This window comes from Balearica regulorum, chromosome 20, assembly GCF_011004875.1.
Source record: "Balearica regulorum gibbericeps isolate bBalReg1 chromosome 20, bBalReg1.pri, whole genome shotgun sequence".
In the NCBI taxonomy this organism is placed as follows: domain Eukaryota; kingdom Metazoa; phylum Chordata; class Aves; order Gruiformes; family Gruidae; genus Balearica; species Balearica regulorum.
This window is the reverse complement of record NC_046203.1, coordinates 9176554-9189944: the sequence shown is the minus strand read 5'-3', so window position 1 is coordinate 9189944 and position 13391 is coordinate 9176554. Positions and strand designations below refer to the sequence as shown.

Below are 13391 nucleotides of genomic sequence, written 5' to 3'. Positions count from 1 at the left end.
AGTCTCTCTTATCAAAATTATCTCAGCCCTTACAAGTGTGGTGTTCCCTAAGGACCCTGATCTTGGAGGGCCCAAGTGCCATTGAGCTCTTCTGAAACCAGAGACAGAGAAACGGAGAAGGGAAATGCACAATTAAAGTAGAGGGAGACAGCTACTGCAAAGAGCCTGGAAACACTTTTTATGATAGTAGTAATGGTATTAAATATTACCTGTAGAGGACTAGCAGTGAGTGACTTACTGTTTCCGGACCATAAGTGGCTGAAAAATCTGCCTCAGTGGCTCTATTGATCTAGCTAGAAAATAAGGAATAGTGAATGAAACTAAGTGCGATATGAGTTACTCGCACTTGTCCTGGTTGTTCATTCCGTTTTACCTTGCTTTTCTCTCCAATTCTTTTTCTCATTATCATTAGATGTATGTGTGCCATATGATAATTTAACTTTATAGGATTACAACTATTCAGGTGAACTGTCTCTAAACTTTCATGTTTTTCTGGCTGTGAAGGTGTCATTTGGCACCAGGGGTCAGATCCTCATCCGGCATAGATCAGCCTGTTGCCTTTGACCTCCTAGGAGCTGTGTTCACTTCTACAAGAAGGTCTGGCCTTTAGTGTCTTGTTTGAAATGCTTAGTTTTCCTCACCAGAGGTAATTATAGTTTGTGAGATAAGTAACTTCTCCCAGAAGTGCTGCTGCTGCTTAATACGCTTGGGAAGAGAAAGTGGGGATGTAGAAGCTGCTGCTACTGCATGCACTGCAGAGAGCAGGGAGTGCTCTGTCAAAGGCCTTTTAATATCATTCCAGATTCTGCGGGCATATTAAAAAGGGACCCACTCTGTCCTAGGGCCAGTGATCTGCAAGACACCTCTGATACCTGCTCCAAACTTTAAAAGCCAATCGCTGCTCCCACTCCCTGCCAGGTTGGCCTGCCCTCCTCTTCACAGGGACCACAGGCAGAGCCCCGGGGTTTTGCATCAGGGCACCTGGAAAAGGCTTCCTCGTATGAGACTTACCTGAGGTTATGAGCCTCGTGAAATGAGGAGTTGCACGCGTGGGCGCACTTTGCGTGGGAGCTCTGTGGCTTTGTGCATCCACCAATTTGCTCAGACTGGTCAGCGTGGCTGAAGACGCGTGTCATTGCTGCCAGTGCAGGGAAACTGGGATCACCAGGGTAATTACAACTGGTGTAAGGGATTTGTGTTTGCTTTTCAACGAGCTGGATGTGAAGAGGAGAAAGCAGTGGAGTGAGGGTTACAGCAATAATGAAGTGAGCTCGGGAAAGCTACATCTCTATTCACTGTGAGGAAGAGCATAGTGACTGTTCAGCTGCGAAAGCACCTTGAGCAAAGGAGCAGATAACATCTTGAGAAAGGGATTTGCAGAGAAAGGTATTTCCAGATATGCCAGAAAATAAACTACAGAAAAGGAGGGAGGACTCCTGGCACAAGCCAGAACCACTTGAGAGGTGTTAATTATTTAAGGATTAAACCCCACTAAGTCTCTCTCAGCTATATAAGGTGATAATGCACGTTGCATCCAAGCAAGAAACCCGGCAGGGATTTTCACAAGAGATTTTGCAGGTCAGGGAATGATGGACAGTATGTTACTATAGCAATGGATATCCTGGGATCTCTGAGTACATTGCAGAAACTATACAATAGTACCCTCAAGCACAGCCAGCTCCGGGAACATAAATCAGGTTTCATGGCTCACCTTTAAAAATCATGCTTGAACCCTGGCATGCAAATTGCAATGGAAGTGCTCCACACTTGCTAAACCAGCAAATTGTGCTCAATTATCACTTAGCGATCTCTTCCTGAATTTGTCACCACGCTGAAAGATCATTACTCAGCTGTACATATGGCATCTCTTAATCACCAGGAATGTAATGGTCATTTAAGCAGGTACCTCCCCTGGCACCCAGAGCAAGGGTCTTCCATTTCCGAATATTGTGCACAAATCATATGAACAGTCAGATCTAAATTAATCGGTCTCTGCCAAACTGGCCCTCAGGTGAGAGTCGCCAAGCTGGATCACACCCTGAGTCCATCTGGTCCATTATCCTTTCATATGATTTTCTTATTACTTCTGGCAATGGCCAGATGTCCGGAGAAGAGGAAGCAGGTCCCACACAGTAGTCTGCCGATAAGGCCACTTTGCATCTCACTAAACATTGTGTTCATCAACAAAGCTGAGTTAAAAAAAAGCATTAGGATATTAGGGACAAGACTTAACACTGAAGGCTGCGCAACCTTCCACGCCGGTGCCAGGGGCTTGTGCAGATCCCCGTGCAACAACGGGTGTGGGTCGTGGGGAAGAGCTCTTAAGAAAAGCTCGGCAGCCCTGCTGGGATCCCAGCATAGGCAGCACCTAAAGGATCCCCAGAGATATCCAGCACAATCTCCAAGAGCAGGGTGGGTAGATTGCAGGCAACATGCCTGGCATGTAAAACTGGTGAGGAGAAGCAGAGATCCTGCGTGGTTCTCCCACCCAGCAAGGCCCCCGCGGGAGGTTTGAAGCCCAACCACACCAGACGTCCTCCTGTTGAATGTCCCACATTACCCCATGGCAGTTAGGCTCGCAGATCCTGCAGAACAGCTTGCGCAGAAATCCCCAATGCCACGAGGATAGATCTGACAAAAGATTGCCTGTGCACTCCTTTGTTGTTTCTAAAGGGCATGATATTTCCCCTCGGACTTTGGTATTCATTCTTCAGTATCATACAGAGAATCTTTTCTATAAGAGAAATGTCATATTCTATTCCTTGCCCATTCCCACACCAGAGGATTTTTTTTTTCTCCTTTCCACCTGCCCCTGTGTGTGTCTGTCCCAGCCTCTTCGCTCGCTGTCACTCAAGGCAGCCAAGCTCTAAAGAGCACGTTCTGCCCTGCTAAGCATCCCTGCTCATGTCCTGCTTTCCTTCCTCCTTCAGATGCCCATTGGGGATTCTTTCTTTTTCGAGACAAAGATGATGCAACTAGTTAGAAAATGGGAAGAGGGAGAAGGTTGTCTGTGTTCAGCACAAACCTCTCAACAACAAGAAGGAAGGCGATTGGTGTGAATGCACCTTTATCGCAACTGGAGTGGGCACAGAACAGGCATGTGTGTGTGTCTGTCTGCAATGCAGGTTTCCTTTTTTTTCATTCTTTGGAAGAAAACTCCTTGCCCCCCAGGACTGGCAGTCCCAACCGGAGGCTCTTCCATCTCCAGCAGAACTTTACTCCCAGCTCAGCTCTGCCCGCTCCTTGTTTCTCAGCCTGTCCTTGCTGTTGTTTTTGTGACCATCCTCGTTATCTCCTTCTCTCATTCCCAGGGCCGTGGAAGCAATGTGATTCACTGCCGGAAGGATGGCACCTGGAGCGGCTCCTTTCACCTCTGCAGGGAAATGCAGGGCCAGTGCGCGCTGCCCACGCAGCTCAACAGCCACCTGAAGCTGCAGTGTGCCAGCGGCTACGGCATAGGTTTGTGAGCATCAGCCCCACCCTCTGCCATGGGGGATGCAGCTCAGCCAGGAGCGGGGAGCAGCGAGTGGGGACAGGAGACCGGGAAGAGGGTGGGAACGAGAGGGAGGAAGGAAGGAGCCTGCCGTCCTTGAAGTCACCTTCTCCTGTGGACCTGTTTGCCTGAGTGCGGGGCTGCTATGGGAGGCGCTGCAGGGAACTGCTCGGAGGAAACGTGAAGCATTGAGAGGCCAGGCATCATGTAACATGCTCTGATTGCCTGCTCCTTGCAGCGCTTCCAGTTTCATCATGTCCCTTCTTGGCCAGCTGGTTTTAATAGGCAGCCAGCACACCAGACTATGCCAGAAACACATCCAGTCCAGGGAGAGACTGTACCTGCATTTGCTCTTACGCTTTTGTAATGTCCCTCTCCATCAACCACATGCACTCCTGCACACCCCAGAGGTTGAAAGGCAGGAAGCTGGCAGGGAAGCGCAGCACCAGGGTAATTCAGGTCTCTCCAGAAAGAATGTGAGACCAGCTGAGCATCCCTTTTGGTATGACGGTTGTTTAGGAGCTGTTGTAAGAGTATGTTTTCCCCCTTCCTTCTGGGATGCCTGGTCACTCTGCAAGGGGTGATGACTTCCTGCGCTCAGCTTTGCCTCGTGTCACCCAGGCAGAGGGAGGGATAGACTACACACTGAATTGTACACTATATTGTATTTTCAGCCCCCGTTTTTGAGGTCTCCCTGCTGTAAGGGCTGCAACGGGAGCTGCACTGGCCGCAGCACGCACAGACCCGCGAGGCCCCTTCCTGCAGCCCCGCTCCCAGCCCCTGCCAGCCCCCTCCTCCCTCCGCCTGTCCCTTTGAACTTGGAGAAATTTCCTCGTTGCACGGCTCCCTCATTATATTGCAGCCATGCAAGGGACCACGAGCCTCCTTGTGTTCCCTCCCCGGGGAGGAGAACACGACCTGGATGAGATCACCGCTCTGTAATGATGCCAATTACAGATCATATATCAAAACAATTCCGACCCGCTCCTTTCCGTAAGCGTAAATAGCGTGGTGGAGCGCGGGAGGGCAAGCAGGCTGCGGCGACTCTTAACGTGGCAAGGCGTTTTACCCTTGACATGAGGTTACCTCCCAGGGCCCGCCAGGTTTTTGCAAGGAGAGAAACACCAGTTCCTAGTTTGGAGGGAGCATCCCAGTGCTGGAAGCAGGAGGGTCTGTAGCTGCCCTCGCAGTGGGCGCCTGCCAGCCCTCGGTCCTCTCCCAGCCCTGCCGGGGCGGCTGTCAGCAGGTGCCGAGCCCAGACGCAAGGTCTGGTGGGCCTGATCCTGGCAGGGGACCACGCAGCCATCACGGAGGCGAGGGATTCATGGGCCAGATCCTCCATGAGAGTGTGGCTCTTGCTGGAGAGGGAGGAAGAGCTCGGCGAGGGCACAGCGGCCGTTGGCTCTTATCCTCAGCAGATGGAGACATACCACACACTTTGTTAGGCTTGTCCAGCACCACCTTTCGGGATCAGGTTGTTGGGGTTTTCTTCTCTTGTTTGTGTTTTTGGAAGCCTGATTGTTGTCCTTCCAAGAAAGCGCTCTCTGCCACTCACTCGCAATGGGGCTGGTGTCAATGGGCCTCATCCAGCGGGTCCGCGGAGCCACTACCGTGTGCGCTGGGAAAGCAGAACGAACCCCAAGCGCTCCCCGTCTCGCTGGCTCAGCAGCGCGGGTCTGCTCTGCTCCTGCTGCCTCCTCCATGTGGGAGTACGTACGAAGGCAGAAGCAGGTGGGGAAAATAATAGCATCCAGTCGTGGTCACTATGAATCCCACACACCTTCGGTAATTCCTCAGACACCTAATCTGCCCTTCCAGGCTGAGGTGTGTGTTGAGCCAAAGGTTCAGCTCTCCAAACCAGTGCGGAGATTAATTCCTCCCCCAGCGCTGATTGGAGTGCAGAAATCCTAATGACATGTTTGCAGCAGCTGTGCCATTCAAGAGTGATTTTCCAGGGGGGAAATGGTAATGGTCCAACACACTAGGGCTTACGGTTGTGTCACCACAGGGCTCTGGGATATTGCTGCAGAGTATCGCAGCGTGTTTTAATAAAGAAAGGACAGGATTCCCACTGGGCATGACAGTTAATCAGAGAAAAAGCAGGTTTATGTGTGAACAAAGCCATCATTACCTCTCTGCGTACTTCTTATTGACTGTGGGACTGAGGTGATAGCTCGTCTGCAGTATCATTAGGCTTGGTCGCCCTCCGAAAGATTGTTATTGAAGGTCTGTAAATTTGACAGATCAAACGGTAGGTTTTTGTCATGTCATAGGTGAGATGAGTTCCACAGCCTCTGCTTGATCAGCCCCATTGCTTGAAAGAGCAGTTGAAATGGAAAAATGTTCACGTTTTCTAATGATCCAAAAGTGCAAAACCTGACCCCCTTCTTGGAGTTAATAGCCAGAGAAATACTTAGATATGCAGCTCATACAAAAAGGCCCTGGAATATCTGCCACCCCCACGATCTCCTGCTGAGATGCAGGGTTGTACTCAGCATTTCATGTGTGGCTAGAAGATATGCGATAGTTATGCTTGACTGCTAATTGCAATTTAGGAAAAACGAGCCCTAATCCTGTCCTTCAGCTGGAAGGATGCTGAAAGGGTCAGAAGCTGCTGGCTTTATCCTTCAGCTTTATCCTCTCTGTGTTTCGTGCAGGCGCGGAGTGTACCACCTCATGTCTGGATCACAGTCACGAGCCCATCCTCCTGCGCGTGAACGAGACCGTGCAAGACATCCAGCACTGGATGAACCCGCAAAGAGTGAAGGTCAGTGCCTGAGGATTTTGCTAACCATATCCCTCGTTGCATGTTTATGTGCAGTGCGTGAACAGCGTTACCCGTGGTTCATTCAATGAGGGGAATGCATGGAGAATGTGCCTGTTAGAAAAGAATTCCTGATTTTTGTTGTGTCGTTGCGTGTTGTTCTGGTAACATGGTGGCTTCCTCTCCAAGTTGCTTTCTCTCTGTGATTACTCTGTGAAAGTCAGTTCAAGGTAAAGGCCCCAAATCAGCGTGCTCAGATCCACATACAGCGGGTCCGATCTGGAAACATGATTCATTACACAGGAAGATGTGACGGACAGTCAGAGAAAGGGCACTGTCCAGCTTTTATTTTCTTCCTCCTGCTCGGTGTTTTGCATTCTTTGGGTGGCAGGGCTGGATATTTCTGCGCTGCTTTTGGATGACAAAAGAAGCTGATACAGAGGGTGTTTCATTTCCCGAACCAGCAGAGCTGGCTGAGTCCTCCCCCCGCCCCTTCGCCCGCATGGCAGAGATGCCTGCTCAGCACAGCCCCTTCCAGAGGTCACCGCTTCTTCCTCCTGCCTGCTGCAAACGCACAGGCAGCATTAACCGCTCACGGTCCTGTGCGTCCTCCAGCGCACGCCGGCATCAGTCTGCCCTGATGGGGACATGCACACCCGTGTACAGCGCCTTGCACGCACGTTCACCCCCGCACACACAAGCCACTGGCAAATAGCTGCTTGGTTTCGTGCCTGCACTGGGATAGCAGTGGGAGACACACTCATCTACCTCTTTTTGAAAACCCTCAAGCTATTTACACAAACGTGCCCTCCTGCCTAGAAATGCGTGTAACCAGGCACTTGTGCCCTCGCCGTATTTCTGCAGGTGTAGACGTTTATCGGGACGTGCTCACGTGCATGTCGGAAGACGCTGGCACATCACGTGTCACCAGGGTGCAGGTTGCTGATGGTGCTTGAGCAAATGCTGTCGGCTTTTACGTACTTGGCCCTGGCTTTGCAAGAGTCCGTTTTACACACTTGAACTCCATTTAGGAGGAAAATGAGCAGCCGACACAGCCCCAGCATGTCCTGAGCAGCTTTGACAGTCTGTTTGCTTCTCTAAAGACGTACCCACGGTTTGGGATTTTTGAAATCTGGCCTTGGCTGTGGATAGCTAGCTGCTCCAAAAATTTCTGCCACTTTATACTTCCCTATTTCACACGGAATAAATAGAATAAATCCCGGAAAGGGATTTTTAGGTGGGGAACCTAAGTCCAGAGCATACGAAAAGCTCGCAGTGTCCTTCCCTGCTTCCCATGCATTTCAGATGCCAAGATTATATTTCTGCCTAAGCCTAGGCTTTGCCAAGTTTCTGGCATGAAACATAAAGAAAACCCCTATCTCTGCATTAGGGGCAATTTCTCACTGGCCCTTTCCCGAGCGCTGGACTTTAAAGTGGTTTTGTAATTCATGGTGAAATAAAGTGACAGCTTCCCTCCCGTTCTCTGCTGTGCTCCTTCGTTTATTGATGCGGGTACGCAGAGGGAGCTGTAACGAGTTTTATACCTGCAGGTCTCTGGAGGGCTCATTAGGCAGCAGGGAAAACATATAGTAGTACAGGAGGAGATGAGGGGAGTGAGAGATGGAGGAGAAATCATGGTTTCCAAGAGTACAGTGGTAAATAAGACCTTTTTTTGCCCTGATGGTGAGGATCCTGCAAGAGCGTTAGGCTGTGAGCAGATACAAGTTCGGCCCCACAAGCACTTTGTAACTACAGGGTGAAAACTTGCGTTGGGAGATGGAGAACAGCCTGTAGGAGACCAGCAGGATGATGCTGGAGGGGATTTTTTTGGTAGCTGTAAAACATCCATCTAATTCAACTCTCCAGATAAGGGGAAGTCACCCACGGGGAGCAGGGCCTCGCAGGGGCCACCGTGGGAAATGCTGCTGCTGGTGGGACCGGGGAGACCCCGGAGAGACGGGACGGGGGTGCCTCAGGGGAAGGTCCCCATGGCAATGTGTATTATATCATTAATAATACGTGTCTCTATTTATGGTCAGTGACAGCTTGCTGTTGTGCCATACGAGTAAAGCAAGCAGCTGGTTGCATTTACACAGCAAGTCTTTGTGGATCTCAAAGTACTTGAATGACGCAAAGGAAACACTTTTAGTTACTTAATTTCAGGCACAAGTAATGTACAAATGAGTGCAGTATGAGAAGCAGATAAAGGCAGGATCGATCTCTGGAGCTTACCTTTGAGAGAACAGACACAGAGAAAAGACAGGGAGAGCTGGCAAGAAAAAAAAATTAAAAATTGTGTGTAGCTGCTCAAGCAACAGCTGTTATGGAAGCAAAATGGGAAGAGGGAACCATCCCTCCTCTGGGGGTTGTTCAGAGCAGAGCTGTGCAAATCACTTGATTTTTCGGTTCGCTGGAAGTTCTGTCAAATTAAAAAAAAAAAAAATGTTTTCTCCTAATCAAAGTGACTTTGTTTTTGTTGTGATTTTTGGTGAACCAAAAAATTGGAGAAAAAACCATGTTGGTTTGAACATAACTTAGCATTTCATTTTTGTTTAATGAAAAATGAAAAAAAATGCCCTCTCAAAGGAACAACAACAACAACAGATATTTCATTTTGAAAAATGTCTAAATATTACTGTGTTTTTCAGAATTGGGTTAGGCCGAGTTGCTTTGTGGGGTCTGAAACAGTTTGCTGAAATCAGTGCACATTAACAGTGTCTTCGAAATCAGTATTTTCAGCAGGAAAAAAAAAAATTCACCTGAAACCTGCATGTTGTTCCGCAGCAGGCCGCGTTTGGAGCAGCCATTGCTGTTCCCATGATTTCCCATGTGCTGTGCGCGTGCAAGGGGCAGCGAGCTGTTGAAGACACCTATAGATCGAGCTGCCAAGGCTGACTATGCAGGCAGTGGAGAGAAAAAATGTCTCAGAAAGACAGCTTGATAGCTCTCTCCCACAAACTGCAGAGAAACAGGGCAGAGACCTAATTTCTGAGGTCGTCTGAGTTTGGGTCCTTGCCTTTGTGCTGAGCAGGAACAGGCCAAACACTGCACAAGCGCGTGCGTGCACGGGATAGCCTTGCAAGGGTCGGCATGCCGCGGCTCTGCCTGCCGGCGGGGCTGAGTGTGGCCGTGGCCCCTCCGCACGCCTGGGACGCTGCCCTACTGCTGGCGATGTTTTCCCATATGCACTGGGAATTTGGATGTCCAGAAGCCATTAAATGAATTCTCTTTAAACAGTCCCCTATTCATTTAAGCATTGCAGTTCTCCTCCTTCCTTCCCCTTTCTTCTTTCCGTGAGCGTTGGGCTCACTTTGCAGGCAGGGAAACTGAGTCGCGGAGCGGTGAAATGACTTGTTGCATTGCAGCGATTCAGCGCCCGGAAGGGCAGGACTTCCCACCCCATCTGTAGCTACAGGAGGAAGCAGCCGCAACGCGCCGTGTCTCCCCTCCCTTGGCAGCAACAGCCGGTCCCCTCACCACCGCGACATTAAGCCCACGGTTAATTGTCATGTTCGTTTAGTGCCGGGGGAGAGAGTTAGCTGAGACCAGTAGATGCCAGTCCCTGGGCTTTAGCCCTGGGGGACACTTGACCCATCTAAGGTGGAGGAGAGCTCTCCACCCGCCTCTCCTGGGGAAACCTAATCCCCTCTGCAGCCCGCAAATGGTTGACATCATTGTGTTAGTCCCACCATGGGAGGGAAGCGCTGTGACCGGAGGCACTAGGTCTTCCCTCACAAGGAGAAAATGCCAGCTTGGTTTGCTTTCTTGGCGCTTTGTTACCTACTGTGGGAGTGCATCCCGGCTTGCTCTCCCTTCGCAGCAGATGGAGTCACAGCCACCAAACCGCAGATGTAGCTGGATGGCGTTTCTGGGATGGGGACCGGACCAAAGTCAATACACCCGGCTGCGCAGCATGGCCCGTGCATGAGGGCAGCTGTGCTGCAGAAGCCGATGCACGAGGGGAGCCGGGGCCATGAGGGCGGCATATGTCACCGCAGCGGCTTGGAGCACGTGGCAGCACGGGGAAGGGATGGGGCTCGCAGAGGCAGCAGCCAGATGGGCTTTATCCCCTGTGAACTGCCTGGCATGTGTCGGATATGGTCCTTCCATCCACCTCTTATTGCATCCTTTGTTGGCCTTCTAAGTCTGCCTTCCTTTCTGTCCACACAGATGCCATCAGATCCTGGTCACGTCCCGTGGTACTGCTTGCTTTTTATACGTTTGTTTATCTCAGTTGCCCCATGCAGCACCCTGTGGAACCTTTGTGCCTGGTAGTACCGCAAGAGGCAGGAATGATGCCCAGCAGCCTGAATCATCCCCACTTTCTTAATTTTCCAACCCAGGCTCTCCCTCGGTGAACAACCTCTCTCCCATCCTGTTGCACCACACACATCACAGCAGCAGCTTGAGGGTACAAACAGGCTGGGTGGTGGGAATTCAGGGTTTGGAAGAGCAGCAGGAGTCAGGGCCATGGCTGAGGGCCCTTCCCTGAGCCTACTCTGCTTCCAGCTCCATGAATGTTAGAAGAATTGAATTCAGCTGGAGCGACTCTAATGGTCTCCACTAGCCTAGCAAAGAATCATCTGAGAAGAGGGCAAAGTAACTGGACTGAGCCGTTGGCAGGTACCACTGCAGAGCAATGCGAATGTCCCACTGACCCAGTGATTAATCTAGCAGAAGGTCAACTGGCTTTCCTACGCTATGGAGAGCGGCCCGAGGCTGCACTCCCTTTCCCTGGAGACTGTCCAGCCAAACGCTGTGCAGCCCTTGGAACTGAGATGACCTTGAGCGAGAGCTCTGAGAAGAGCATCGTCCTAGCAAAGACTTGGCCTTCCATCCAGTTCTCTAAGGGAGGGTGCTGGGTTTTTAATACCGGGAGGGTCAGGAAAGTAGTCAGTGCATCTCCTGCAAGGGATTGCTCTCACTTGGAAACCTCCTTTCTTAAGAGCCTGTTTCAGGGCTATTTGACTCCTTTTGTTAGCTCCAAATGCTCACACACATTCACACGTATCAGGAGGTTTTGTAAATATTGATGCTTCTTACCAGGGGAATGTGAGATGCTCTTTGGAAGTGCATTTCTACTTATTGTCTGGCCAGCCTTGGATACGGGAGACAAATGCCTGAGTTTTTCTACTTTGGTTTAATTCTTGGGTTCGAATACTCTCAAACTGCTTCCTTTCCTCTCCCCTCTCCCAGTCTGTTGACTGGCCTTGTTTATTTTGAAACCTAGAAAAGTTTCCTTTCTTTTCCCTCTGAAGTGCAATAAACAGAAGAGGGGAAAAAAAAAAAATCTCACCATTTGTGGCAGGCAACAGCCTGGAAATCTCCAGCTGTCTGTCAAGAGCGTGCTGGGGGAATGCCTGACACCGCAGGGCCCCCGCACCTTGCAGCTTCCCTCCCGGGGGATAAACAACGTCCTCCCCCCTCGCCCGGCCGCTTCTCTGCTCACACAGACGGGCCCTGTTGCGAGGCAGGTGGGGCAAGCCGGGCTTGACTAATAGTGGAAAATCCGAGAGCATCGGAAAGATAAACAGCCCAAGTCAGATAGTATAAAAGTCCTTTTTCTAGCACACGCCAGGTAAGCCTCAAATGACAGAAACTGTAAAAACATGCTGAGGTTCCCCTGCAGATGGATTAAATTAGCCCTCACATAAACAGGGGAAGGGATGGTTAGTGCGTCAGGTCTTCCCAAATGTTAATCCCTTCCTTCCCCACGCCTCCATCCAACCCCGACCCCTGCCCTTGGGCAAGTGCCTACGGGTTTATCTTGCCCAACTGGACATCGTAGTGTTTCATCCATGGACCATAACCCAAAATGAACGTTGTGCCTGATGTCCTGGTAAACGGATGGGAGTCCTGTCTCCTAGATCTCCATGGTATTGAATCACCGTCTCCACTGACTGGCCAAAGTTTTCATCCACTCTTAAAATCTAAGTTTCCATGTCTATAGGCAAACAATGGCCACCCTGGATGTGTCGTCATTGAGTAGGCTGTTCATCTTTTTTGCCCAAAACTAAGCACTTCAGAATTTATTATAAATATAGAAATTATTGTAAAGCTCACATAATGTAGCAGATGATGCTGTCATTTCTGGGGGTTATTCTGAAGGCATGTAGTGGGAGGTGCTTCCATTTAAGATCTAAAAGATGGTGCGAAAATGTATCTGAAAGTCCCCCTTTAGCATCTTCAAGAAGCATAGATATGATGGGTAGCAAAAGAGAACAATGTTTTGCAGCACCAAAGAAATCCTTCAATTAATTGCTAAAATGTCTCCCCCCTACCCAAGAGCAAGACAGTGGACCTGTGCCTTTGCCTTTCCCTGCCACATCCCCCCACCATAAGTGAAATATTGGACGTGACATTTTAGGAAAACCTTAAATATTATTTTAATCTCAAATGTTCTGTTATTGCAAGTGTCAAGTCCAACACTTCTTGTAAATACCTGGAGGACAGCCAGGTCCTGAGAACACAAGAGGTGTTGGGAACTGAACTTCATTGGTTAAGTACAGGAGAGCCATAGGAGCCAGCACGCTGACTTTCTGTACACTGATTTCTTTGTCTTAACCTGTTTTGGTTTTTTTTCTTCTCCCCTCCAGAGCGTTGTCTGCACGGCGGGACTCAAGTGGTACCCTCACCCTTCCCTGATTCATTGTGTCAAAGGCTGCGAGGTGAGCTTTGGCGTTAGCTCAGATGGTGCTTGCTCTCCTAGATGTTACGGTAGTAGTCACTGCAGTCACCTGAGCTGTACGTGCTGGTTTTCAAGTGGGGCAAGCAGGCTTTTGCCTTGCCCTTACTATCCTACCAACCAGACTGGCATCTCCTGTATCAGTTCTGACACTCAGTAGTGGAATTGGTGGTTTTCTTAGAGCCGATGATTGGGTGACTCTCACAGGAGTTAAATGATCAAGTGGCTCAGCTACATTGGTAGACCGTCAGAATTTCCCAGGATCTGGGAATTTCTGGGAAGTTGCAAAAACCTTCAGTTGTTTTCACATCTTATTAGAGGGCCAACTCTTTCCAAGCCCAGCTGGGCTTCAGGCTTTGGTGTGTGCAGATAAACTTTAGGAAAGCCAGAGGCAGAAATGATACCACTGGGTGGACAGTACGGCTGAACAGTGAGTAAATCACACATCC

The 13391-nt window shown here is 50.0% G+C and overlaps 1 protein-coding gene across 1 annotated transcript in view; it reads left to right on the top strand.

Moving 5' to 3' along the window:
• The window catches only part of PAPPA (pappalysin 1), a 183599-nt gene that overhangs the window by 148477 nt on the left and 21731 nt on the right, over window positions 1–13391 (top strand). Inside the window, exons 18-20 of the mRNA XM_075772202.1 lie at window positions 3312–3459; window positions 6151–6260; window positions 12854–12925. Of these exons, the coding sequence (XP_075628317.1) occupies window positions 3312–3459; window positions 6151–6260; window positions 12854–12925 (330 nt within the window). The remainder of the gene's footprint in view (window positions 1–3311; window positions 3460–6150; window positions 6261–12853; window positions 12926–13391) is intronic.